The sequence below is a fragment of the Carettochelys insculpta genome, chromosome 11, assembly GCF_033958435.1.
Source record: "Carettochelys insculpta isolate YL-2023 chromosome 11, ASM3395843v1, whole genome shotgun sequence".
Classification (NCBI taxonomy): Eukaryota; Metazoa; Chordata; order Testudines; family Carettochelyidae; genus Carettochelys; species Carettochelys insculpta.
Genome location: NC_134147.1, coordinates 1,231,597 through 1,256,822, shown reverse-complemented (window position 1 = coordinate 1,256,822; position 25,226 = coordinate 1,231,597). Strand labels below are relative to the sequence as shown.

The 25,226-nt window shown below is 49.9% G+C and overlaps 1 protein-coding gene across 5 annotated transcripts in view; it reads right to left on the bottom strand.

The window, feature by feature from the left end:
- The window catches only part of RBM6 (RNA binding motif protein 6), a 96,726-nt gene that overhangs the window by 25,109 nt on the left and 46,391 nt on the right, over positions 1-25,226 (bottom strand). For all 5 annotated transcript variants that reach the window (XM_075006016.1, XM_075006014.1, XM_075006012.1 and 2 more), the window contains one exon: positions 895-969. In XM_075006016.1, the coding sequence (XP_074862117.1) occupies positions 895-969 (75 nt within the window). The remainder of the gene's footprint in view (positions 1-894; positions 970-25,226) is intronic.

The window sequence follows — 25,226 nt, the reverse complement described above, 5'->3', positions numbered from 1 at the left end:
AGCACAGCTCAGTCAGCCGGGAGCTCTGCCCCACCGCCAGCCCTGGCTACGCCCACCTCCCTGCTAAGTGTGCACCAAGCCTGGGTTCTTAACTGGGGGGAGGGGCCATAAAGAGGTGTCTGCCCTGATTGGTAACCAGTAGGGAGTCCCAATGGATTGGAGGGTAACCCCTGGGGCAGGCCAAGGTCCTAGAATGGGACAGGCCGAGACCCTCTACACTAAACGTCTCTCTGAGCATGGCTGTGGGAGCACCCACACTTATGCATTCCTCACTTGCAGATCAATTTTTCCTCCCCTTCTTGCAGTCCTGCAGACTGCTCGTGGTGTCATGCTGGGCTCCGTCAGGTTGGAGCGTGTGTCCATGGAACACAGATTCCACCTCTGGAGACAACTGGGTAATTCTATCATCAAGGAATCACCCTCCGACATCTGTGCCCCCCTTGAACTAAGGGGGGTACCATGAGCATCCACAAGGGTCAAACTCATCCGTCACAAAGGAACTCTGCAGCCTTACTGACAACACATGAACCAGAGCAGAATCCAGGGCACACAGCAGGGCAGTGTCGACTCTGCTCTGCTAAGAGAAGAAACAGACTGTTTTGGTCATGGAGGTTGGCGCCGCTTGAGACAGAAGACCCATGCTCACTCCAGACGTGGCCCTGAACTGAGGACCGGCAGCTGGTGCCCGGCGGCTGCTCGCTGTTTAGACCAGGTGCGCAGTGCTGCTGGCGTACGCCAGAGATTCAGAATCTTCCAGCATCAGAGAGAAGACACAGGAAAGGCAGAAGCTTCGGTTCTGGAGCCACTGAAGGGGACCTTTTGCTGCTGGACATGCGTCAACCTGCACCCCCTCCCCCGGACAGGCAAAACCCTCCTCCCTGGCCGAGTACTTACACGTTTGCAGCGCCAAAATTCGGGACATGGGGTGTACTCAAGGGTCACTTCTTTGCCCCCAATCACCAGGGTTCCCTGTGGAGACAAGGGTGTCGGTGACTAACGGGGCCAATACACTGGGAAGGAGGCTAAGGAAGCCCCACGATTCCAACCCAGTGGGTCTTGTAAGCAAAGCAGGCTGGCAAACCCCCCTGAAACTGCCAGCTCCGTTACCGAGCTGGAGTCTGCCAAGGAAAGGAACGGAGGGAGCCAGCCTTTGCCTCTGCCGTGGCTAGCGCCAGGGCAGCCAGCCCCACGCAGCTCTGGCAGCTCCTCAGAGGGGAGCAGACGGAACGCAGTGATCCCAGGACAAGCCCACACGGGAAGCACTTCAACTTGCTGCCAAGTCCACCGGCCAGGAAAGGTGCAGCCGGCCAAGTGGCTCCCCCCCGCCCCCAACATGCTTATCTGCTAGATGGGCCTCGGGCGCGCACAACTCGCTGGCATGGATGCCAGAGAAGGAACAGAGGGGGAACACCACAGAGCAGGGCAAGAGGAATCAGATACCTGTGTTGGCCTTTTTGTCCTTCCTCAGAACCTGGCTTTCCTCCAGGGAACTCTCCCAGTCCATGGGGGGCCCGCTGGCTTGGGAGAGGGCACAGCATGCCGCGAGGTGGAGAAGGCAGGCTCGGGGCTGATGCAGAGGGCCCAGGAAGTGGGAAAACAAGAGCTGAGAGTGCTGCAGGGGGAGGGAGGGAGGGTATGGGGAGGACTATCAAGTCCCTGGTCCAAGGCTAGCGCGTTCCTCTAGTGCTTCCCCTCGGAAGATGACAGCAGTCTTGGCGAACACCAGAAGCCCTTGGGGACAGCACCCTTTGCTGCAGTACCGCTGGGCGTATAGATTACGGAGGGCAAGATGAAGTGGAGGGTAAAGTCCTAGACCAGCCTCAGGCCGGTGAACTCCCAATGCCAATCGTCACACTCGGGCAGAGCCTGAGCGCGCACGCAGGGCATCAGTGCTCACAATAAACCCAGGGATCAGAGGTGGCATCTGTCCCTAGATAAGGTCCCCTTCTCCTCCGACGCTGATTGAGCCAGGCTGCCTGCTGCATGCTAGGCGAATGGACGACCTGGACCCAATGCACACTGGCACATGCAGAGAAGCTGGTGCTCTGCTTTTGGACAAGGAACCCCGAGCAGACATAACAGCTTGGTTTTGAAAGAGTCGTTTGTCGTGGGACTTTCTTCCCCAAACACAGACGTTAGCTAGCTCGAGAGCGCCGCAGAGACACGATACTTCGACTTCTCGGAGAGCAGCTGGAAACAAAACCAGGCTCTCAGCACAGACCACACTCAGTTCATGCCCCTGGCTCCAATCACCCACAACCCCCTACTGACGCAAAACAACTGCACTGCTTCTTACTGATGCTGGGGCAGCACAGAGCTCTGGGATTGGTGCTAGTCAGGCGCAGTACCTTCAAGGCACTCAGAGCTTCCGAGGATCACCTTCAAAACTGCATCACCTGAGAGACTGGAACCTCTACAGTACAACCAGCACCCCAAAAGCAGCAAAACACACAGTGACACTAACAGGCCCCAGCCACGTGCTTGAGGAAGACAAAAGGATCGAGGCCTCAAATGTTCTTCCAGAATTAACATGCAACAGGAACCAACTTCAATTACAAACTCCAGCGCTTGGTTCTAGACCTCCTGGAATCCCCACACGCAGGCTCACCTGCGGCTCTAGTCTGCACTCTCACTTGGAAGAGTCGTTGTGGGAACAGAGACACAGAGAATAAGTCTCACGTCACTGGCAGGCAGCCAGTGCCTCACCAGAGCCAAATTCAGTCTTCTGGCTGTACCCATCTCCTGCAGCACGACGCATAATCTCCCTACGGGTCCAGGCTCACTTTGCTTTCTATCCAGTCCCTGAGGCATTTGCTCCAGCCCCAGCCAGTGCAAATTCAGCATGTGTTTGCCGTGGGATGAATCCACCAGTGCAAACAACTACTCTTGCAATGATGGGTTTGGCTCAGGGTCATTAATTACAAGGGTCAGCTGCTGAAGTCCAGTTTCTTAAGATGTGTAGAACTCTGCCCTGGATTGTTGTTCAGTGTTTTTACAGCCCCCTAGTGCAACGGAGTCCTAGGTTGCGACTGGAGCTTCTATGCACAGCAGTAACAGGTAACAAGAGCCGCTCTACAGCAGAGCCTCAGAGTTACAAACACCAGAGCTAGGTACTGACCAGTGGACCACACTCTTCATTTGGAACCTGAGGTACACGACAGGCAGCCGCAGAGATGGGCAAAAAGTGCACACAACACAGTATGGTGCTAACATCAACGACTAGAAAAGAGAAAGTTTTAAAAAAGACTTGGCAGGGGAAGGGTACTGCTTCTGTGCGTTACTCTGCTGCTCGGCACCGCTTCAAAGCTGTATAAAGTCAGTGCTCAGGGTTCAGGCGTTACCCTCGAACCTTTCACTCTACACCCCATAACTAGTCACCACTAGAAGAGAGGAAGTTGATATGCCAGCTCCTATGACTTTCCACCAGCCATCACTAGCCTTGCCCTTAGCTGGCACCCGCCCACCAGGCGGCTGCTTACCAATCCATGCAGCATAATCCCGGTGCCCACATCTGAGAGCCGTACAGCATGCAGTCTGACGACAGCAGGCTCCCCAGAACCCATGCCACCGTGACTCAGTGCCTCGCCTCCAGCTGTGCGAGGGATGGATTACACCACCCAGCTGAGACGTTTCTGAGCTTTGTCATCCATCTGGTGACTCTGGGCCCTTTGCACAGCAGCAGCTCAGACCACACCATAAGCAGAAGGAAAAAGGTGCTTCAGTGTCATCCAGTGCCTCCTGACAGAGCTCACGGCCCTTCGCCATGCCCAAGGGAACTGTAAGGACACCAGAGGGAGGGAGCTGATGTTTCAGATCACTGAGCCACAGCTTCAAGAGGTCTGACCAGAGCAAGGACGCCAAACCCTACATCAAGCCATGTGGAGAAGGTGCTGCCTCCTGGTGTGCCCAGTATACTTTGCTGCAACCCGTAATCCATAGGGCAAGAGGGTGTTGCTGAGTCCTTGGGCTGTCACCTTCAAACCTCACTAAGCAACACGCAGGAGGAGACCCCAGTTCATAGTTCTAACCTCCTAGGTATCACCTTGGGAGAGTTCCTGAGCCTTCGGTGGCATTTGCAGTGGTTCCCAAATTAGTGTCTCCCACTGATTTCTTCCCAGTGCTCCTCCCTGCCCCGCACCATTACTGAAGGCTTTCAGGGAGGCTAAGCCCAGCAGTGCACACCACACAAAACATCCCCCTGCGCGTTGGTGCCTGGCTACTTATCTTCCTGCCCTTCTCTGGGGGCCCTTCAGCCAACTTCAAACTCATGAGAGTGCATTAAAAACCAGGAAGCTTTATACTGTACTAGGAACCATCACAGCTACTATTTCTGTTCATTGATTATGCCACTTGACACAGACCGAGTCAAGTCCACAGTCTTCATCCTTATCTCCCAAGCACTCCATGGCCTGGTCCAGGACATCTAAACGACCATTTAAAGCGGTGCTGTGAAGACTGGTTGCCAGCTTTGCTCCTCTGGAACAATGGAACTGTCAGCGAAAAGTAACTCGCCGGTGCCAGAAAAAGACCTTTCTCTGGGGGCTAACCCAAGGCTATTGAACAAACTAAGGACCTTCAAAACCGCACTGCTCTCGCCAACACACAAACAGCCACAGATCTATGTACTTAGTACATAAAATTAACCATAGCAAGACCCAGGCACTCCACTGCACACGCATCTTGCTCTGGGGAAAGGGTGAAAAAAAAAAAACCCATGTACAACAACCATGGTGTTTAATGTGCTCCTGGATGAGTGCAATATCACACCTTACACAGATGCCAGTCTGATGTGCTTTGTTCACTATTAGCCCTGCTGATTATTGCTTATGGCTCTTCCACCCAATAGCCTGAGGGACAGAAGGAGGTAAGGAACCAGTATGGGATTAGTAGATTGGTCTATTGTCTGTTAAGGGTGGCTTCATTTTCATAGTGATTTAGACTCCAGCTCCCAGACTTAACTGTCCATAGCTCCATTAGCTGAGCTGCTAAAGTCCTTAATGCCCATCAGCCAGATCCACTGACTAAACAATCACTTTTTCCAAGTGCTTCTTTACCTGATCCTGTCTACCACCATTCCCACGGTTCTTGAAGTTATTAGCTATTTTCACAAGGTTAAGAGCATTACTTAAGGGGCTACAATGCTTCTAGTCTCCCACTCAGGATGCTTCTTCATTAACTGAGTTCAGCTTCTCAGTGCTTCTACAGTCCTCCTGTGATGGAGTAGGGGGGATGCGCTTGAGATAGCCAAGCTGGATGTGTGTGACCGGCAGAGCAGCTCCCAGCGGCTAAGGATGACCCCTGGGGCTGTACCCTGAGCTGGCAGGTAACACCTCTGCCCTGAACACAGAGCAGGGGGGAGCTGACCTGGGTTTGAATGGAAGGCAGCAGTTGGAAGCTGGGGGGAGAGGGAGCTGGAAGGCAGCCAGCCTGGCTGGGGGGAAGCTACACCCCAGAGGGGCACCCCTTGGGCTCCTCTCCCCAGGACAGGTTGGAGTGACTGTCTCTGCCGGCTGCACTGACACCTCTGTGCTGAGCTGGGCCTCTGTCAACTAATAAACTTACCGTTCTATCTGCTGAGTGAGCGTTACTCCTGACTGCGGACGGGGTGCAGTGCTTGGGGACCCCTGAACCCCATCACACTTCCCTTCCCTTGCTTTTAATGAACCTTCTCTCCCACCTTTTCCCCCAGAGTTTCAAAGCTCACAACACCCGTGGTCTTTGCCAATATTTATTTTGTTGATATTGCTTTTACCCTTTCCCTGAGAGCCTTTCCACTGCTTGTAGAGTGTCTGGTTACCCCACCGTTCCGCAGTTCTGAGATGGGGCTCTTTGCTTCTCGACCCAAGTAGGTCTTTCTAAGGCCACAGAGTCATTCTAGAAGAGACCATGGAGCTCACCTTGCCTGACCTCCTGCGTAACACAGGCTGCAGGCCCTCCCCAGATGAATTCACATTTAAATTAGAGCATGATTTCTACCAGAACCTGTGGTGAGCTGTTCCCAAATGTTAACTACCTTCACCATTAAAAAGATGCCTTGTTTCCAGGCTGCATTTAGCTAGCTTCAGCTTTTAGCCGCTGGATCACACTAGATCGAAGAGCTCTCTTAACAAGCTGACCCAGTCAGCCCCATCAGTCGCTCTTTGTTAAGCCAAACAGACTAAACCCTTGAAGTCAATCTCTATACAGACATGTTCCCAATATCTGAATCATTCTTGCGGCTCTTTCCTAAGCCCCCTCCAATTTATCAACACCCTTCCTGAACTGTAGGCACCAGAATTAGATACGGCATTCCAGTAGCAATGGCGCAGTGTGATCAGCAAACCCGCCCCAGAGACCTTCTCCTACATGCTTCCCAAGATGCATAAAGAAGGGAACAACCCCCACTTCCTTCCTCCTCCGCTTCCTTAATAGGAAAAGAAAAATCCAAAGCGAAAGCTGATGTCCGCGCGAGGTTAAGACCGAAAAACCAGATGGAAAAGGCAGGAATTCAGAAGCCCAGCAGCGTCCATTGAGCCACTTGCTGTAGAGTCTTCTCCTGTGCTCATCACTGTAGTATCGGAGAGCCTCCCAGTAAACGTGTTAAAAATATGATTAATAACCTGTTGCATGTTTGTTCTATTTCCTTGGCCTGGCATTTGTAGCAAATGTGCATCTTAGCATCACTTCTGTTTTATGTTACCTGCCCACCACGGGACACTCAGGAAGTTTCACTCCCAGGAGGCTAAACACCAATTCTGCCATCAGCCAATAGGAGCTGCAGGGCAGCGCGCAGGGCGGTAGAAGGCACAGAGCCTTGTGGAGCTTGCTGGAGCCCCAGTGCGCTGCTGACTGGAACCACCAGGGACTCTTTTCGACTGGGCATTCCAGCTGAACAGCTCAGACCTGGCAATGTCAGTCCCAATGTGTGACGCCCCAGAAAAAGGGTCTGAATCGGACGTGTTCGGGGTGAGGCCAGGAGGCTCTCCTCCAATGCAGAGAGTGGGCTGTATTTATGATTTGCTGGAAGGGGCGTGGCAGAGCCTATCCAGGGTCCGGAGCCTACAGCTCACCATCCGTGGGGGTGACACACTTGCTGGCCCCCCCAGGCAAGGCGTGGGGATGTGCTGGGCTGGGGATAGCTTCTCCCAGGCAGCCTCAGCAATGCACAGCCCATGCCATGCCTACCCCCCAGGCAACCCACAGCACTGGCCGGAGAGTGCCAGGTGAGGATCCAGCGGCTATTTAAACAGTCTGGTGCTCCAGCCGCCACCACCACAGTAGCAGCAGCCAGGAGTCCCGGCCCCTTGTGAACTGCCAGACTACTGCAGTAGCTACCCCCTGTGCCCCTCTGTGCCGTGCTCGCGGGCAGGCTGTCTCCCACCTAGATCGTGCACTCTGCCAGCTCTGCACTCTCTTCTCACAGAACGCTTTCCATTCCAACACTGGCCCTATGCCTGCAACGCCCTCCAGCGTCCTGTACGCTAGGCAGATTCCAGGTATGTCTGCACTGCAATTCAACCCTCGCGTCCAGCCTACGTCAGCTGAATTGGGCTCCCCCATGAAAGCGGGGGGACCCAGAACTTTCACACCTTCACCACAGTTCTATAGCCCTATGGCCTGAACCCTGAACTGGGCCATCTGTGTGTGTGTTTAATTGCAATGCAGACATCACAGAAACAAAGAACGCCAGAACCGGACAGGATTTCGAGAGGTCAGCTCCAGCCCCCAGCACTCACTGCGGAGCCAAGGCACCATCTAGCATTCCTGACAGACATTTAAGAGCAACATTAGATCAACACCTTCAGTTATAGTATCGGAGGGGTAGCCATGTTAGTCTGGATCTGTAACAGCAGCGAAGGGTCCTGGGGTACCTTATAGACTAACAGAAAAGTTTTGAGCGTGAGCTTTCGTGAGCACAGACTCACTTCATCAGATGCACATGCACCTGATGAAGTGAGTCTGTGCTCACGAAAGCTCACGCTCAAAACTTTTCTGTTAGTCTATAAGGTGCCACAGGACCCTTTGTTACTGTTACACCTTCAGTTATAGCGTCTATAGTCTCCCCAGGCAATTTATTCCCACCCTTAACATCCCCGACAGTTAGAAAACTTTCCTAATATCCAACCTAAAACTCCCTTGAAGCAATTTAAGCCCGTTGTTTCTTGTCCTACCATTGGAGGCAAAGGGAAACAATTTTTCTTCCTCCTTTTTGTAATACTGTTTTAGGTACTTGAAAACTGCTCTGATGTCCCTCTCAGTTTTGTCTTCTCCAAACTAAAGAAGCCCAGTTCTTGCAGTATTCCCTCATTGCTCAGGTTTTCTAGACCTCTAATCTTCTTTTGTTGCTCCTCTCCGGACTTTCTCCAACTTCCCCACATCTTTCGTAAAATGCGTTTGAGGCCTAACCAGCACAGAGCAGAGCAGAAAAATTACTTCACATCTTGTTTACAATACTGCCGCACCCCAGAATGATGCCTACTTCCTCCTCCTCCTCCTCCTCCTCCTCCCCTCCCCACCAACAGTGGCACGTTGACGACTCATATTTAGCTTGTGGTCTCCTTCAACACCTAAATCCCTTTCTGCTTCTCACTGTGTAGGTGCAAACCTGATTGTTCTTCCCTAAGGGAAGTACTCTGCATTTATTCTTATGGATTTTTCCTTATTTACCTCAAACCAGTTTGTCCAGATCATACTGAATTATAACCCTATCCTCCAAAGCACTGGAAACCCTTCCCACCTTGGTATCATCTGTAAGCTTTATAAACGTACTCTCTCTGCCATTACCTAAATCATCAACGAAAACATGAAATAGAACCAGTACCAGAACTGATCCCTTTGGAGCCCCGCTTGTTATGTCCTTCCAGCACGACTGTGAACCTTGGATAACTACTCTCACAGAGCCTTTACCTGGCAGTTATACAACCCCTTTAAAATAGCCCCCGATCAGTAGTTCACAGATAACCGCGTGGGTGACTGTATTAAATGGTTTACTAATATCTAGGTATACCACAGCTATTGCTCCCCCTTATCCTATCCACCGGACAGAAAGCTATACTTGCTCATGACAAATCCAGGATGTTACTACCTTAACACCTTCCAGCTCTTTGCAGATGGACTCCTTAATTATTTATTCCATTATCTTTCCTGGCACAGAAGTTAAGCTGACTGGTCTGTAGTTCCCTGGGTTGTCCACATTTCCCTTTTCATAGATGGGCACCAGATCTGCCCTTTTCAAATCTTGTGGAATCTCTTCCCCCTCCCACGCCTTTTCAAAGATGCTACCTAATGGCTCAGATACCAACTCACTCACTCCTGCAGTATTCCAGGGTGCATTTCATCAGACCCTGGTGACTTGAAGGCATCTAACTTTGCTAAGTAATTTTAACTTGTTCTTTTCCTATTTTATACTCCGGCATCTGCCTCCTCTTCTCTAGAATTCACTGTGTCAGGCATCTGATCGCTATGAACCTTATTGGTGAAAATCCAAACTCAGTTAAGTTCCTCTTCCATTTACACATTTTCCATTATTTTTTCCCCCTCTTCATTGAGCAGCAGGTCTTGGTTGTCTTCTTGCTTCTAATAGATTTGTAGAATGTCTTCCTGTTGCACTTTCTATCTCAGCTCATTTTGTGTCTGTCTTTCTAAAGGTCCCCCTACGTACTTGCACTATTTGTTTGTATTCATCCTTTGTACTTTGGCCTAGTTTCCACTTTTCATAGGACTCCATTTTGAGTCCTCTTTCAAATTCCTCATCAAAGCTCACCTCTTCCTAGAGCTGCTCGATCATACTAATTAATCCCTTCATGCCATAACTAAAATGTAATAATAGATAGTAAAAACACAAAAACAAACTAACGTGATGGAACTGTATCCCTTTAAATCACCCTTCTGGGGTCTAACAATGCCTTATTCTGGGTATCTCGTCCTTTGCCTTACCTGTTACTTTACTTGGTGTCGTGGCTGCTTGCAACCAACGTGGACCATAAGCTCTCTGGAGCAGAGGGCACCTCTCTGTTGTACACAGCATCGTCAACACTTTAGACTTATACTTTACAACAACACGAAGTCCTGTGGCACCTTATAGAATAACAGATATTTTGGAGCATCAGCTTTCCTTGGCAAAGACCCACTCGCACATCTGATGAAGCGGGTCTCTGCCCACGAAAGCTTATGCTCCAAAATATCTGTCAGTCTATAAAGGTACCACAGGACTTCTTGTTGTTCTCAAAGGATACAGACTAACATGGCGACCTCTCTGATACTTTACAATAAGTAACCACATTAAAGACAGATACCATGTCAGAAAGAGAGTCAGGTTGGGAGATTTTGAGCTGGATAAAAATCAGGCTGGAGAGCACCTCTCTTCACATGCACCTCTCAGACAAGTCCACTTATTCACCCGAGTGTCCGATCTAGAAATCAAACCAACGGACTAGCTTTTATTTGAGCACGGGGCACTTTGACTGCCCAATGGTTCTGTTCAGCCTGCCCTGAGCTCTGAACTACCCCACAGAGCAGCTGCAGGTTTGACACTGCTTGGCAGTCAGGGCTGGAGTGCAATTTAAAGTCTCCCTCCTCCTCCAAGTCAACCCTCACAACTCTCCTCTTGCTCAAGGCAGAGAAAACCACAAAGGAATCAGCAAATAGCGAAGCATGAGGCAGGTGGGGAGTTGAAATCGCAGCTCCTGATTGGCTAAGAATTGTGTCCATCCTACAAGTTTTGATGTCCTGCCTCCTCCCGCCACAGCTGCATCCCAGGCGCTTGTCTCATCCAGCTATTCTGGATGGTGTGCTCTGAATCAGTGGCCATTTTGAAAGCTGAGTTCCTTTGCAGAAGGTTTCAGGCGCTCGCCTCTGCTGACAAATGATTTAAAATTGACACCATACAGCAGAAATATCACAGGATAACAACTTTTTCTGAATTTGTTTATCGTTCATGTGTGAGCTTCATTTAAAAAGCCCAAGGAAACTCACACACACAAACCAAACTAAGAGGAGGGGAGAGCTCTTTAGTGCGAAGCACACGACAGGGACTTTCTAATTATCCCAAAACCAAGAGCAGAAAAACCCAGAAAATGAGGTGCTAAAGCTTCATAAGTACAAATGTGCTAAGGTCTGGAAAAGAACAGTGACTTACCTTGGAGGGAGGGAGGGAGCTGCTGGTTCTTCCAGAGGTGTTACCCACATAGACGACCCTTCGGATTCCATTTGTCGTGCACCTACACCCCATGCTGACACGATCCCATTCTTTTGGCCAGCAAGTCTTTTGGGTCTGTGCCCACACCCTAAATGCCCTCACTCCTTTTCACATGAGGGCACAAAGCACAGAGTGGGCCCAAGCATCCCTCCGTTCCGCCCACATAAACCCCCCCAAAAAGTAGGACTCTGTAGTAGTAGCAGGGAAGGAGCAGGGCTGTTGAACCCATGAAAACAATACACCCAAAAGCTCAGAGTTGCCATGTTGTAGCCAGACAGAGCCCCCCCTCCACCTTTGCTATACTCCATCTTGCTTTCCTTAGGTGCTTCAGGCACAGAAGGGTTAAAAGGAACGGCCCTGTCTTGGAATGCCCGAGAGCACAGATGTGCTCATCTCCCAGCACAAGTCTTTGATGCTCCGGAGCAAGAGCCAGACTGACACTGAATGGGCCGAAACCAGACAACAAAGGACAACGGACTAACAGACCGCCAGGGCCTCGGGCTGCCCTTGGCTGGTACCGGTGATTGATACGCCCACACTGGGTCCCAGACGGAGGAATCTCCGGCCCATTAAGAAAAATGCCCTGAATTGTCTCCACCTCACAGGTGCTAACTAAGCCCTTGAACTCCCTGTGAGAACCAACATCACGGGACAATTTAATTCAGTTGGCACCTTCTAGGTAAGGAAGAAGCGTACGTGACCTAAGAGGTATAAAAGGAGGGTCCGGCAGACCCCTTTTTGAGCTCCAGTTACCTCTGCCTGCCGGACAGGAGGGTCTTTGCCTCCCGAGGTCCCAGGGGACGCCCGTTTCCTCGTAAAAGACGTCTTCCCAAGGGACTGAGAGAAGACGCTGGCCACGCCACATTGGTAACGCAGGGGTGAGAATAAGACCTGCTAGGTATTTTACCTTTTGCTTTTGCATGCATTTAACAAATATAGCTCTGTGAATTCAAGTGTACGCTAGCTATTTGTAATCAAAGTATAAACCTTCTAACCATAAGAGCTTAACTCTTTTTAGCTAAATAAACAAGTAACTGGTTAAGTGGTAACCTGACTCTTCCTGTTACTGTGCAAACCGAACACAAAACAAAGAACCCAGCTGCTTTCAGCTGTAACAGCCTGGTCACTGGTGGGGTGTATAGAGAGCTGAGCGCTGAGTCGTGCTGCCTCCACTGAGCAGACTCTTGGGGCACCCGTCAGCCTCCCTGGCTGCCCGCTGCAGAGGGACCTTGTCCTAGCAGTTAAAGACTTGGGTGTTAGGACCCTGGGGCATCCGTCAGCCTGCCCAGGCTGCCCGCTGCGAAGGGACTCTGTCCTAGCAGTTAGAGACTCAGATGAAAACAAGGGCGTAGGTGGTATCTCACCCAACCATCAGCTAACACGTGTGGAAGAAACCATTGTCCGAGAGACTAGCCACAAGGAGTACGCACTTGATGACTCTCATGCACTGATCTGCCTGGAAGTGGGCAGTAGGCGTCTTGCTTAGAACGCTCCTACCGAGGTGGGTATCAAATCAGGAAGCCGCTACCAAAGAGCATGGGTCCTGTAAAGGTGGACCCAGCTCCAAGGAAACACACTTCATCCAGGCAGGAGCCGCTGCCTGAGCACTAGTGGACCAAGTGCTAACACAGCTAAGTCACTCTAACCTGGCTAACTCGTACCATGTCCACATGTCCATAGGATATTGCCAGAAGTACCCTAGAGGAGAATGCCTGAGTGCAGCTGTTTTAATCATGTTGGACCCTGCCCAACCTGATCTCTCATTTTTTCCATGTGTGGAATAAATGTTATGTGCATGGAGGCGTGTGCAGACACACACCACCAGTAGAAACATGCTATGGGAGCTCTGCCCACAAGCTGGGCAGCACCTGAATTTCTGGGCAGCTGCCCAAGCACACGGCTCACAAGGACCCCTGACCCTCAACCCATCTCATCTCAGGATATTATCTGACTATTAACCCTTTGTGCTAAGGCTGCGTGCTCCTAAACGGCGTGGTCCTGTCCGTGTGAGACAACAGAGGCCTTCCTACCAGCCAGAGAGCAGGATGAGGCCTGTGAGGGAACACTGTGCGAGGGGGACCCACCATAAGGGCGTGACTCTCCTACACCCCCTGAGCTGCTCATGTAGCAATCACTAGAGAGAGACTGCCTTCATCAACAGGTGGCAAAGGAAACGTGTTGCTAACAACTCAAGGAGCGGGCCCCATCACCTTTGCTAGTACTCGACGATTGTCTCGAGAGAGAAGAGTGCCCTGAACTGGGCAGAGGGAGGGGAACCTTACCACTGCAGGATAGAAACACACGGCATGGACCAAGACAGGAGGATCACATGCAGATGCTGCTGCTAGCAGGCCTTTTATGAAGTGGATTCCTAGATTCTGAGGCCAAAAGGGAACACGAGTTGTCTGGTCTGCCCTCTTGCATAGCACAGGCCACGAAACACCCTCAAAATAATTTCTACAGCAGACCGTTTAGAAAAGTAGACAACAAGGGTTTAAAAAGCAGCCAGTGATGGAGAATCCACCACAACCCTTTGTAAGTTGTTCCAATGGTTATTTACACTAACTGCGACATGTTGACACCTTACTTCCTGTCAGAATTCTTCTAGCTTCCTGTTCCAGAAACTGACTTTGTCCTTACTTAAAAAAATGCCCATGCTCCAGGGCTTCAGCTGGCCGCCTGCAGGAGCCAAGATGGGGAATTCCCTCCCTTCCCCACTCCCAAAGGTATTCCGGTGTTCCCCCTTCTCCTGAAGCAGCAGGGATGGCTGGGGATGGAGATGAGACACGGACAGGGAGGGCAAGGACTCTGAGATGGCACTGAGCAGTCTCACTCTCTGCTGTTTGGCTGGCTGGTTTTTGCTCACCTGTGCAAAGTCTGTCTAATCATCACATATGAGGACCAGAAGAATTTTCACCCTAGTCAGGTTAGCAGAGATTGTGAGGTTTTTCTCCACCTTCCTCTACAGTATGATAATTTAATATTGTTAAATAAATTACAAATGATTGCCTTCTCTTGGAAAGGCTGCCCAGGTCCCTGAAAATAATCATGGAGCACTGTGCCTTGAAGTCACGAGTCTTGCATCTTCCCTTGGTTCACTCACAACCCTCAATGTAACGGGCACCAGTCAGATGCTGGAACAATTTGTATCGCAGGCTGCTGAGAACCACTGAACCAAACTGTAAATCCTGTATAAAATGGAAACCACTTCCATTCCGGCTGTGCTGCAGCGCCCTCCCCATGCCTAGCTCCAGCACCTACCGGTTTCAGCAGAAATGCATGCATTAATCTCAGTGAGAAAAACACCTGTCAGTTCTCTTCCTGGCCGACATGTTCCAGAATTAGAGTCATTTGTGTCAGATCAGAAGTCGCCACTTACAAGAACGTTCTGTGGCACCGAGTCTTTGACAGACTTCTCGTGGCTGCCTGACAACTGCCTGCTAAGTGGATCTGCCACCATGCAGCGTCACTGCTGCGGTTTGATTTGGAACGCACTAACTCCAGGGCTGACACCCCCCGGGACAGAGGGGTGACCATCTCAATCCCCTTTATAAAAACGAAGAGCGGAGTTGGTGTCTGTAGGCCCCGGGTCGTGGATCCCTGAGCTGCACTAGGAATGCCTGGTAGGGCAAGCAGGTGGCTTTGAGTTTATGTGGCAGCTATCGTCCTGAGAGGATCCGAAGCTTCCATTTTAAAACCCATCTAAACGAGGTGTCTTAGCACGGAGAGAATGTATCTGTCACCATAATCTTGGTAGCTAGAGGTATCAATACTAAATTGGGGGAGGAACTGAAGAGAAGACTTTCCACCCTGTGGAAATTCTATGCAAGGAATGAGAAGCAAACAATGATGGTCTCCTGCTGGCTTCACAGACTAGTGTCCACAGCAAGATGATACATGAACACACCTGGAAACAAAAGAATTCTAAGGCTATGAGTGGAGAGAAGCTGCTGGACCCGGGTCAGGAAAAAGAGCTGCTCTGGCCTGGAAGGGACATTACCTAAAGTAAGAACTGGAGTGAGAAATTATGATCTGTAACAACTTCCTGTAGTGTTTTAAGCTTAGCTGGTACATTTTGTTTTATTTAACTTAGTAACTTACTTTGATCTGTCTGACACCACTTAAATCCTAGTTTTTACACTTAATAAAAATCACTCATTTGTTATGAAACCCAGCGTAAATAACTGTTACGTGGTGGGAAACAGCTGTGCATCTCTCTCTTTCAGTGATAAAGGGGGTGAAGATCTTATGAACGCGCTCTGTACAAACTTTACGCACACAAGGATGGATTTATAATAGGGTTTTGGCCCCACTGGGATGGTGCACCTGGGTGCTGTGTGAAGTCCTTAAGACCAAGCCTTCCCAGAGCTGAGCTGTACTTGGTGTCTCTACTACTCTGCTGGGGGCTGTTACCCCAACTCTATGCCTTTGCTGCAGGGAAAATCAGATGTCCTGGCTCAGTAGGATAGGGTGATGGGCAATGTTGCTTCTAATCTTTTCCATCCATGTGCAGAGTAAGTTTCTGTACCAAGGGATGCGCAAATGTGCACCACCAATAGAAACAAGAAAACAAGCTGTGGATGCTATGCTAATCAACTGGGTGGCATGTGAATCTCTCCTGAGCAGCCACATATGCACATTGCTTGCAGAGATCGCTGAGACACCCCAAAGGGCAGGTTGGCGGGCTCAGCGTCTGATCAGTTTATCAGGTGACAGTCTCAAGGGGATCTCTGTGATTCAACCTGTTACAGCTATTGCTTGGGATCTCTGCGGTGGAAGGTAAGCTCTTGGTGACCTGGAATCTGATGCTGCTCCTACAAACAGGATGATTTAAGTCCAGCAATGGATTTTTCTGTTGGCTTTGAGGACCACTGTGGGGAAGAGCTTTAGAAGTACCTGTTGTGGTGGCGCTTCCTCAGATCAGCCAGTCAAGATATGACTAAACCTGGATTTCATGTCTTCTCAAGTGGGCTGCTGTGACTGCCAAGCACTTGCTGAACACCCTTGGGGCTGCGGAAAGGACAATGACAGGACTCTGTAAAGAGATGCTCTTACAAGACACTGGAGGAATTTCCTGTGGGCTGGATGAATGGCTGTGTGAAAGCAGGCAACTTGCAGGTTCAGAGCCATCAACCACTCTTGAGGGTACACTGAAGAGACGACAGATGTCAGAATCACACACCTGACTTTGAAATTACATCGATGGGCTGAGATGCTGAAGTTCCAGAATGGGACATCAACTGGGATGAGAAAATAAAGCTGACAAAACCCCTGCCCCTGAAGGTGCTTCCCCGAATGCGTCAGGCTGGAGGCAAGTCAACTTCTCATTTTAGCTCCTGAGAAGGGCCCCGGAGAAGAGCCGAGGAAGGGATTACGGGGTAGGAGGAGTCTAGAATTGAACCGAATACCCTTTGTTTACCATTTCCAAGACTCACTGGTCTGCAGTGATCCAAGTCCAGGTTTTACAAAAATTAAAGTGATGGTTGCCAAAACTGGGGGGTTTGGGAGGTGGTTGGAAAGGAAGAGATCCTTCTGGAGGTTCTGCCAGGCACCCAATATTCGTGTCAGCCTGGCACCTGGTAGAACAGAGACTGTGAAGCAGTAGGAGAAGAGGGACATCACTGGAATCTCTGCTTCTTTCTTGGTGGCTCCAGGGTCTTCTGAGGCTGGTAATAGTGCTGGGCAGAGACACACTGCCAGAAGGAAGCCTGCATTCACAACCACTTCTTTGTTGGGACTTCCACAGCTCAGAAAGCAGAGGCTGCCCTACAATCCCTGAAGGAATGGAGGCCTTCTGCCTTTGCTCAAGAAGTTCATTGCTCTCGAAGGTAACGTTCAGACCTTCTGCAAAATCCCTGAATACTGGCATCAGGAAGATCTTCTCAAGGCTGCTGATGCAGGCAGACAGACAGTGTCATGGTGCTGAATGCATCCAGTACAGCCACTGGGATGAGCAGACTACCAGCTGTCCTCAGACATGATGCTCCACAATTCCTCTTGGTGCTCGTGAGGTAGCCTCTCTGTAGGAGGAGATAATTTGTCCAATTAAAATAATCAGTAATTAGTCCCACACACATCTGGAAGCTGGCAGATAAGACTGAGTCTGAAAAGTTCAGTCTCTTCCCCTCAGCATAGCTTTGGGAGGGAGGTTCCTGCTGCTTCAACCTCTCTCAGACTGTATCTACAACTGACCCTAGTACCAAGCGGAAATAAAATATTCAGATCCCTTGGAAGAAACCTAATGTCAGCGTGCTTGGATGTGGCTGGAGCAGATACTGGCCTACACCACTGGTCTCTTGCAGGTTCCAACAGTACCTCTGTTTACAGGGATGAGTGTGTGCATGCTGTCCAGGAGTCAGCAAGGTTTCTCTTGAGCCACTTGCAGAGTCTCTGCTGTACACCTGAGCAGCTCTTGGAATGTTTTGAAGTCATCAACAGAAGAAGGCATTGAGAAAGTCGTTGCCTTACTGGGGAAGAGTGGATTGCAGCAGGGAACCAGCTGCTGTTCCCTTGCAGACGTGCTTTCTAGTCACTCTCGCCTTTCCCATGTTTGAGCCTTCACTGGCTGATCTTTCTGTGCTAATTACGTTGCCTCTTTGGGGAAGGGATCAGATCCTTCTGGTGACCAAAGATGCAGACTTGTGACTAAACCCCTGGGAAACCAAGAAGGGCCAAGGCTAATACGGGCATCAATATTGGAGTGAACACCAGAAGAATGTTCCCTATGAGCCTTAGGTCATTCTTTGCTGTCCCTCAATAAAGACCTCCTCAGAGTCTCCGCCCCTTGGGTAGCACAGTGGGAGTTAGGAAGCAATATATGTAGAAGAGTCCCTACTGCACACCCAAGGGGATGACAAAAGGACACCATTTCTGTAGATACATCTTTGTTTTAACTATTTGCTCATTGGAGTTTTTAAATTGTCTCGAGTCATTTTATGCACCCTTGTATTCAGCCCTGCTCTATAGAAATTTGTTACATTTTGCAGAATAGTTCCTAGAAGTAGGTAAGGGAAAGAAAAACCCCTCTGTACCCTTTATTTTTGAATTGCTTAATTGAGTGCCCTGTTGAGTGAATGAGGTGTGAACGCAACAAGAAGTCCTGTGGCACCTTATGGACTAACAGCTATTTTGGAGCATCAGCTTTCGTGGGCAAAGACCCCCTGCATCAGATGCATCTGATGAAGCAGGTCGTTGCCCACGAAAGCTTATGCTCCAAAATAGCTGTTCGTCTATAAGGTGCCACAGGACTTCTTATTGTTCTCGAAGATACAGATTAACATGGCTACCTCTCCGATACTTGTCACCATGCGAGGTGTGAATGGAAAGGTGTGGGAGACCAGCACCTCCAGGTACCTGCAAGGGTTGGAGAAGGTAGATCCAAGACCAATGAGAAGAACAATGGAACCTGTGAAGTGGGCCCACTGAAAGAAAACTGGACACATGGATGCCTTGGGAGTCACCAGCAAGTGCCTGCCTGGGGAAACACCACCCAGAAGGTGCTAAATGCATATTCATAAGATTGCTCTTCCAGACTATGCATATACATGAGATGGCTAACTAGTGTCAACCTGCATGGGAGAGAGGACACTATAAATGGAAGGCAGCCTGCACAGGGACCCCAGGTTTGTCCTGTCAGCACTGGGGCACTGATCTGGATCGGCAGAAGCCCGGCTCCACCTCTCCCCCATCTAGTTCACCTGGCCATTGCAGGTGGGGGAGCAACTATTGGTAACAGCAACAAGACAGGTAGGGGTGTGTGTGTGTGTGTGTGTGTGTGTGTGTGTGTGTGTGTGTGTGTGTGTGTGTGTGTGTGTGTGTGTGTGTGTGTGTGTGTAGAGTGTAATATATCATATGCAAATGATAAGTGTTGATTACTATATGTGTATTACCAATAAATGTGGTGCGTTGCCCTTTCCCCTGAAAAGATCCTGTGCAGTACTTTTCAGTACAACATTTCAAGCCAGGGCCCAAGCTGGACAGGAGGTGCAGATAATACCAGAGACACTTGCTCTGCCTATTACACAGGTATGTCAGTAGCTAGGGGATTGCCATCACCCTCAACCCTTCAAGGAGGGGAGACTCAGTACCAAGCCCAGAGATAAATGACCGTATACACCTATCCCCTCGGTGCCAGTTCACTAGGTACTGACACAATGGGCATGGAGAACACAGTTATGAGGTTGCTGAGGGTTCAGTACCAACAGACACTGTCCACCAGTTTAGTGGTGGCGTTCTCCCAACACTTAGCACCAAAGAACCAGAGGAATTCACAGCAGTCACCCTTCCGTACAGCACACCGAGCCTGGGACCCTGATTCAGCAGGCTCGAGGCCCTTAGCTAACCTCTGGATTGGAGCTGTCAGAGACCGTTGAGGCTGGAAGGGTGGCAGATGACTGGAACCTTTCCGCTGCCATAGCCTGGTAGCTTAGGGTGGAATCCTTTCTTGCTGGAGCACTTGTGGACACTGGAAATGACTAGAGAACTGAAGTCTAGGTATGTCCAAGGCAGCTGGCGTAGCATGCACCAGGGAGACCAATATTCCATGGACTTCTCTAGCTTTTCCAGCATGGTTCTAGGAGGAGACAAACAAAGCACTGTCCCTCCTCTAAACAGGATGGACACCTGGCGTGCAGATCACTGACGCTTCACGGCGGGGGCAGGTTTTAGACACGGGTATTTCATTTCTGCCATTTTGCTGGTGCCCATGGAAAGCAGGGCATCTAGCCTAAAAATTAGAACAACTCATGTGTGCACCTCCCACAGGCACTAGGCCTACTGAAGCACCAAGACCGAATGAGCACAGCGGGGAGAGAAGCAGACAACTCCTGCTTCGCTGCCATGTGCGGTAAGTCGGACACGCGGGATTGTTGGGTCATTCCACCTTTGGGTATGGCAACGTCAGGACACCTATGGCACAGGTACTGCAACCAGGGACACTGCTGGGCCAAAGAATCTGATTGCATATGAATGGGACTCGTTCTAAGGGAAAAATCAAAATGGCTTTCACGTGGGCAACTGATGAATGTAGTTAGAGCACTCAAACCACTTTTACTCTGCTCTGTAGGGACGCCCTTGCTGGAGGGGAGAGGAGTAGGGAAGGAAGACAAATTTAATTTGTAACAATGGATTTAACCTGGAACTACAAACACTATGAGGCCTTAATCATAATGGCGTATGGTGCCTGGTTACACCGCCATGGTTCTAACCTGGTGTCCAACCTGTGGAAAAATGGAGCCGAAGCTTGGCACCAAAACCGAAACATTCTGAGAGCTCAAAAACGCTCTACTCTCTACAGCATTATGTCTAATTCTAATGGGTCTTATCCTCCGTAAAGCGCTTTGAGGGCCTTGTGTGAAAAGCACTACGTGATACTGATTTTTACCACCCTTCACCCTCAGGCCAGGCAGTTGAAGGCCATCTGAATGACACCCTCCCCAAACTCCAAGATGCCATGAGTTTCTTCAGGCGAGCGAGGGTGTCCTCCAGTTTTTGAAGATAAAAGAGAATTCTCTCTTCTTTTGTACAGGAAGAGCATCCTGTAGACAACACCCTTTCCAGAGACCAGGTTCCATGAGTCCCATGCCTAGAGACTTCCCCTTCATTTACAGTACAATTCATTTGATGCCACACCTGACATCCACCTATGTTTGAAAACATGCCAGATGGCACTGAATGTCCTAACCTAATTTGATTAAATGTGACAAAGAGAGGCTTGGCTGTGGAATCTGGTCACTGTGAACGCAAACCTTGAGGGTTGACACCTATGAGATGTCTCTCTGACACATTCAAACCAGCAGGCTACCTTTTGTTTGTCACTTCTTTGTAATAGATTCTCATCTTTGGTTTAAAACATTTCCCAGACAGATGAGAACTGAACCTGAAAACATAAGAAAATTGTACAATTATATGGACAAAAGTTTGCCTAATTCAGTAGCTCTGATTGAGTTCATATTGCCCTCTTCCCACCTACAGAAGGCGGACACAAACTCGATTGGTATCTTGAGAACAAAACCAAAAGGAATAAAACAGACAGGAATCAATATATCGAGACATGAAGCCAAATTGACACATCCATTTCAGTGTTCCATGACTCTTTGGAAAAGGAGCTACGCCCAGCCAGAGCTTACATAAGACGACACGAGAGAGAGGCAAAGAGGCAGCGGAGAAAACGATCCTGCCTTACCACATCCCAACAACTATGTACAGGTTGACATTTCTTCAGTCATGAGACTCAACAGTGAGATATAATCCGGAAGGACCTGGTTGTCATATTATTCTAACACAGGTTGGAAAGACACTACGCATTTGGTTTTGTACCGGATGGTGAGCTGGGATGGATAACAAAAGCAACCTGTCTCAATGTACACACAGATGTACACTGCTGATGGAAGATGGACGCCTGCTTGGAAAGGTGTATCCATCACCTTCCAGATGTCAAGCTGTCATAACAGGAGGAACAAGTTCCAATTCCATCCTCGGTAGGGAATTTTAGCTGTGGCACCAATATTCCCTTCGCTGCCTCACACAGCATCCTTTAAGAAAGCCCAGTAACATTGTCATCTCACTCCTTGTCATGGCACACAGGGACCCCTTTCTGCTTTGGGGGTGGCTTTTAAAAGTGCCTAGCACAATGAGGATCATGAGTTCTCCTGCCTTTCAATGGGACTCTACCCAGTGGATTTAGGCGCTTCCCTCGACAATCTCCCTCTGACTATGCTGCACGCTCAAAATCCACTCATCTACTCTAAACACTGCTGCTCTACATTGCTCTTCCCTTCTGCTGCACTTGGATGCCAATGTGATGAGCATCTTGGAAACACTCCAGACAATGCAAACAACAGCTACGCTGCCACACATTTTCATGACTGCTAGCTTGCATTAGGACAGATTTCTGTCCGACCATGACGCTTCCTTCATGGGAAGATCTTGCGAACCCGCTGCAGGAGGAAGGGATCTGAAGGCTACCTGGACAAGGTAAAATAAGACACATCCTTCACACTCTTTAAAGAAAAATCCTAGCTATCAACTGAGCTGCCAGAAGGCCACATCGCCTAGGAAGAGGCCTTGTATTACGGCAATAGCTGAAATGGTGCTTCTCTCTTTTTAGCTCAGCCTCTTCAATAAATCACATATGCGAGGAGCAGACATACCTGCGGTAACACTCACTGGCAAAAGATTTCCCATCACTTCACCTTCCAACCTTTCAGCAACCCAGCCAGAGATTACTGCACCACGTGTGGGGAGAGCAGAACCGAATGGTGGGAACACCGGCGTGCAGCCTCACTTCCGCAGGCAGGCATGAGAGGGTTAGTTCAGAACCAAGAGGGCTAATCTGGTTCCTTTGCTCCCTGATCTAGCAGGGCAGAACACTCCGCTCCTCAGCAGGAGGATGCACAGCTCACCTGGCAGGCGGGGAAGCAGCAACACTGATAGGCTCTTGTCCTTAGCTGGAGGAAGGGTCAATTAACTGTGCAGCCTTTGGAGGAGAGAGATCCAGAGGCCCTCCCATACAATACGAGAAGAGCTCAAAAGAAGATTCAGGAGAAGAAACAGAAAGGCTGAGACTGGGGAGATATCGATGGAAAAGATCTGGAGAAACGGTAAAGTCTAAGCACGACCAAACAGGTTTCTCTCTCGATTGAAAGCCGTACGAGGTAATGAATTGCCCTTTGCACTGCGGCACACAAACATTAAATCACTCCCCAAACCATAGAGGAACACACGCTGCAGTCATGTCAGAACGTGAGTGCCGGGATATTCGTATGCACAGGACACCGGAAGTGTAACTCAGCTGCTAGCCAGAGGAGTAGACTCAGGCCAGCGGCAGACCTGTTATGCGCTGAATTAACCACTTCCCTTTCTCGGGCGACTGCACAGTCAAGCAACTGGATGACCCACTGCGGAACGCTGAGAACCAGCTAAGCAACCTTGAATCAAATACAACAAAAGAAATCAACAACATGCTGTTTTACCTGAACACCCTCTCAACAGATCAACATACTAAGGGCACCTTTTGACAGCCCACTGGGCTACAAAAAAGAATAGTTCCCCAGTCTGCATGGCTTCTCAACCTGGGAGTAAGTTTACGCAAGGAACCCTATTACAGGCAGGGGACACGAGAACAAGAAGTCCAGGAGCCTCCAAATCACACTGCTAGAAATCCTTTGGGTTTAAAGCAGGACATTTCAAATACAGAGCACAACAGAGGGACAGCACTCATCCCTGCAATATGCATATCTGCAAGACAGCTCCTACACGTAACACCACCACCAACAGAAAAGGGGCGTGTTTCACGTAAACCAGAAGACAAACTGATTCCATTTTCTATCCCAGGACGCAGGTGCCAATAGGCGTGTGCGACCTGAATAAGGCCTTCTCCGGCTCTCTTGCCTGTGGGACTACTGGAGCTTACACAGCATGCTCAGGACCACGTATAAAACATTACCACCACCAGACTTAACTGCAGGGTACAGAGTAACCGGCAAAGCGTTTCCTTTGCTGAGCAAGCCAAGGGCAAAATGCCTTCTCCAGGAAAAACATGAACCCTAGTGAAGATACAGAGAGAAGTCTGGTCTTCCATTACAGAGACTATTTCTTCAGGTCCATGGACCAGTCAGAGAAAGGCCCCACAATTAATGCCTCCTGCCATCATCAGATGACAGTCGTTTCTGACATTCAGTTCTACGCTGGGTGACAGTCTCCCCCATGGACTGCAACATGCTTCCTGTCATGCACAGTGGTGCGCCCCCAGGACCACCACACAAGTGGTGCAGATGAAATTAAGCATCACGTCTTGGGCGTAATTATAATCTTCCGCACTGAACATTCTTGCAGGCTGAGCTCTTGAGTTATTGCAAAACCCCTTCAAGGCCCAGAAAGCCTAATGCCCCATGTCTCAAAGGAGGTAAATGGCAGAAAGTGACACAGCATTCTTACTGCTCTTCCAGCAGCCTGAGGGATCTCAACAACCGAGGGCAGCGGGTTGTCACTCGGCGCCGCACTGCAGAGACACTAGTTCAACGAAGGGATAAAGGAAGAGGGACACACAAGAGTGGAAAGACGGCAGACTCTCATTCACCATTCCGATCTCTGCGCTGCAGGGTCTGCTCAGGTAAAGTTCAGGGCCTGCCGCTGCTCCCCGCTGGTGCATGGCAAGAGGCAAAGGAGGCTGAGTGCATGAAGAAGGTATGGGTACAGGTCATGCCTCAGGAGAAACAGGCAGCTCTTTGGTACGTGCCTCCCACATGAAAACATGGAGTCCGTGCAAAGTGCAAGCAAGTCATGGAACCTAGCCCGTGCCCACCCATCTCCAGCATTACAGCAAGTGTGTCCTGGAAATTAACATCAACATCCCCTCAACTTCCAGACCCATGGATGGGAGCAGGAACAAACAGCAGGCCAGGGTCGGCCACTGGAAGAAGGGCTCACAAAATGACCATGCTGCCAACACTTCTTGGGATGGGGGGCCTGGGAGGAGTCCCGGGGGGGCAGGCATTATGAGTTTGGTCAAAATAAGTGATTTGCCCCCATCTCCCATTGGCTCTCCTGTCCAAGTGTGACAGTCCTACCCCTTGTCTCTCGCACAGTCGTGTCTGCTCCTGCCAGCCTTGGCTCACAAAGAAAGTGGGAAAATACCCAGGTAGCGAGAGACGCATCTTTCCGCTCCTCCCATTGCGCACAATGACGACGCAAGGACTGCCTAGGCATAACCACACACTGTCCTCCTGACTCGCGCTGGAAGGCTTGAATTCACCGTTCCCTGAACACAGGAGTTCCAGCTAACTCAGATCCCTGCTTCATCACCCCCTTCCCACACAAAAACCCACACCCGATCATTTGGTGCTCAAGAACAAGTCCAGCAAGTTTCAAATAGAGCCAGTCTGTCTTTCTCCTGAACACGAGAGCCCTGCTATGGAGTCCCTCTCCCCACAAGGGGCTGCAGCCCCTCAGGTAGGCCAAGCTTAATACCAAGCAGCAGTGGCTCAGTAACCCTTTTTTCAGCGGCTGCTCCAGAAGAAGCCAGAGCAGTAACCTGGAGGAGTGAAACACC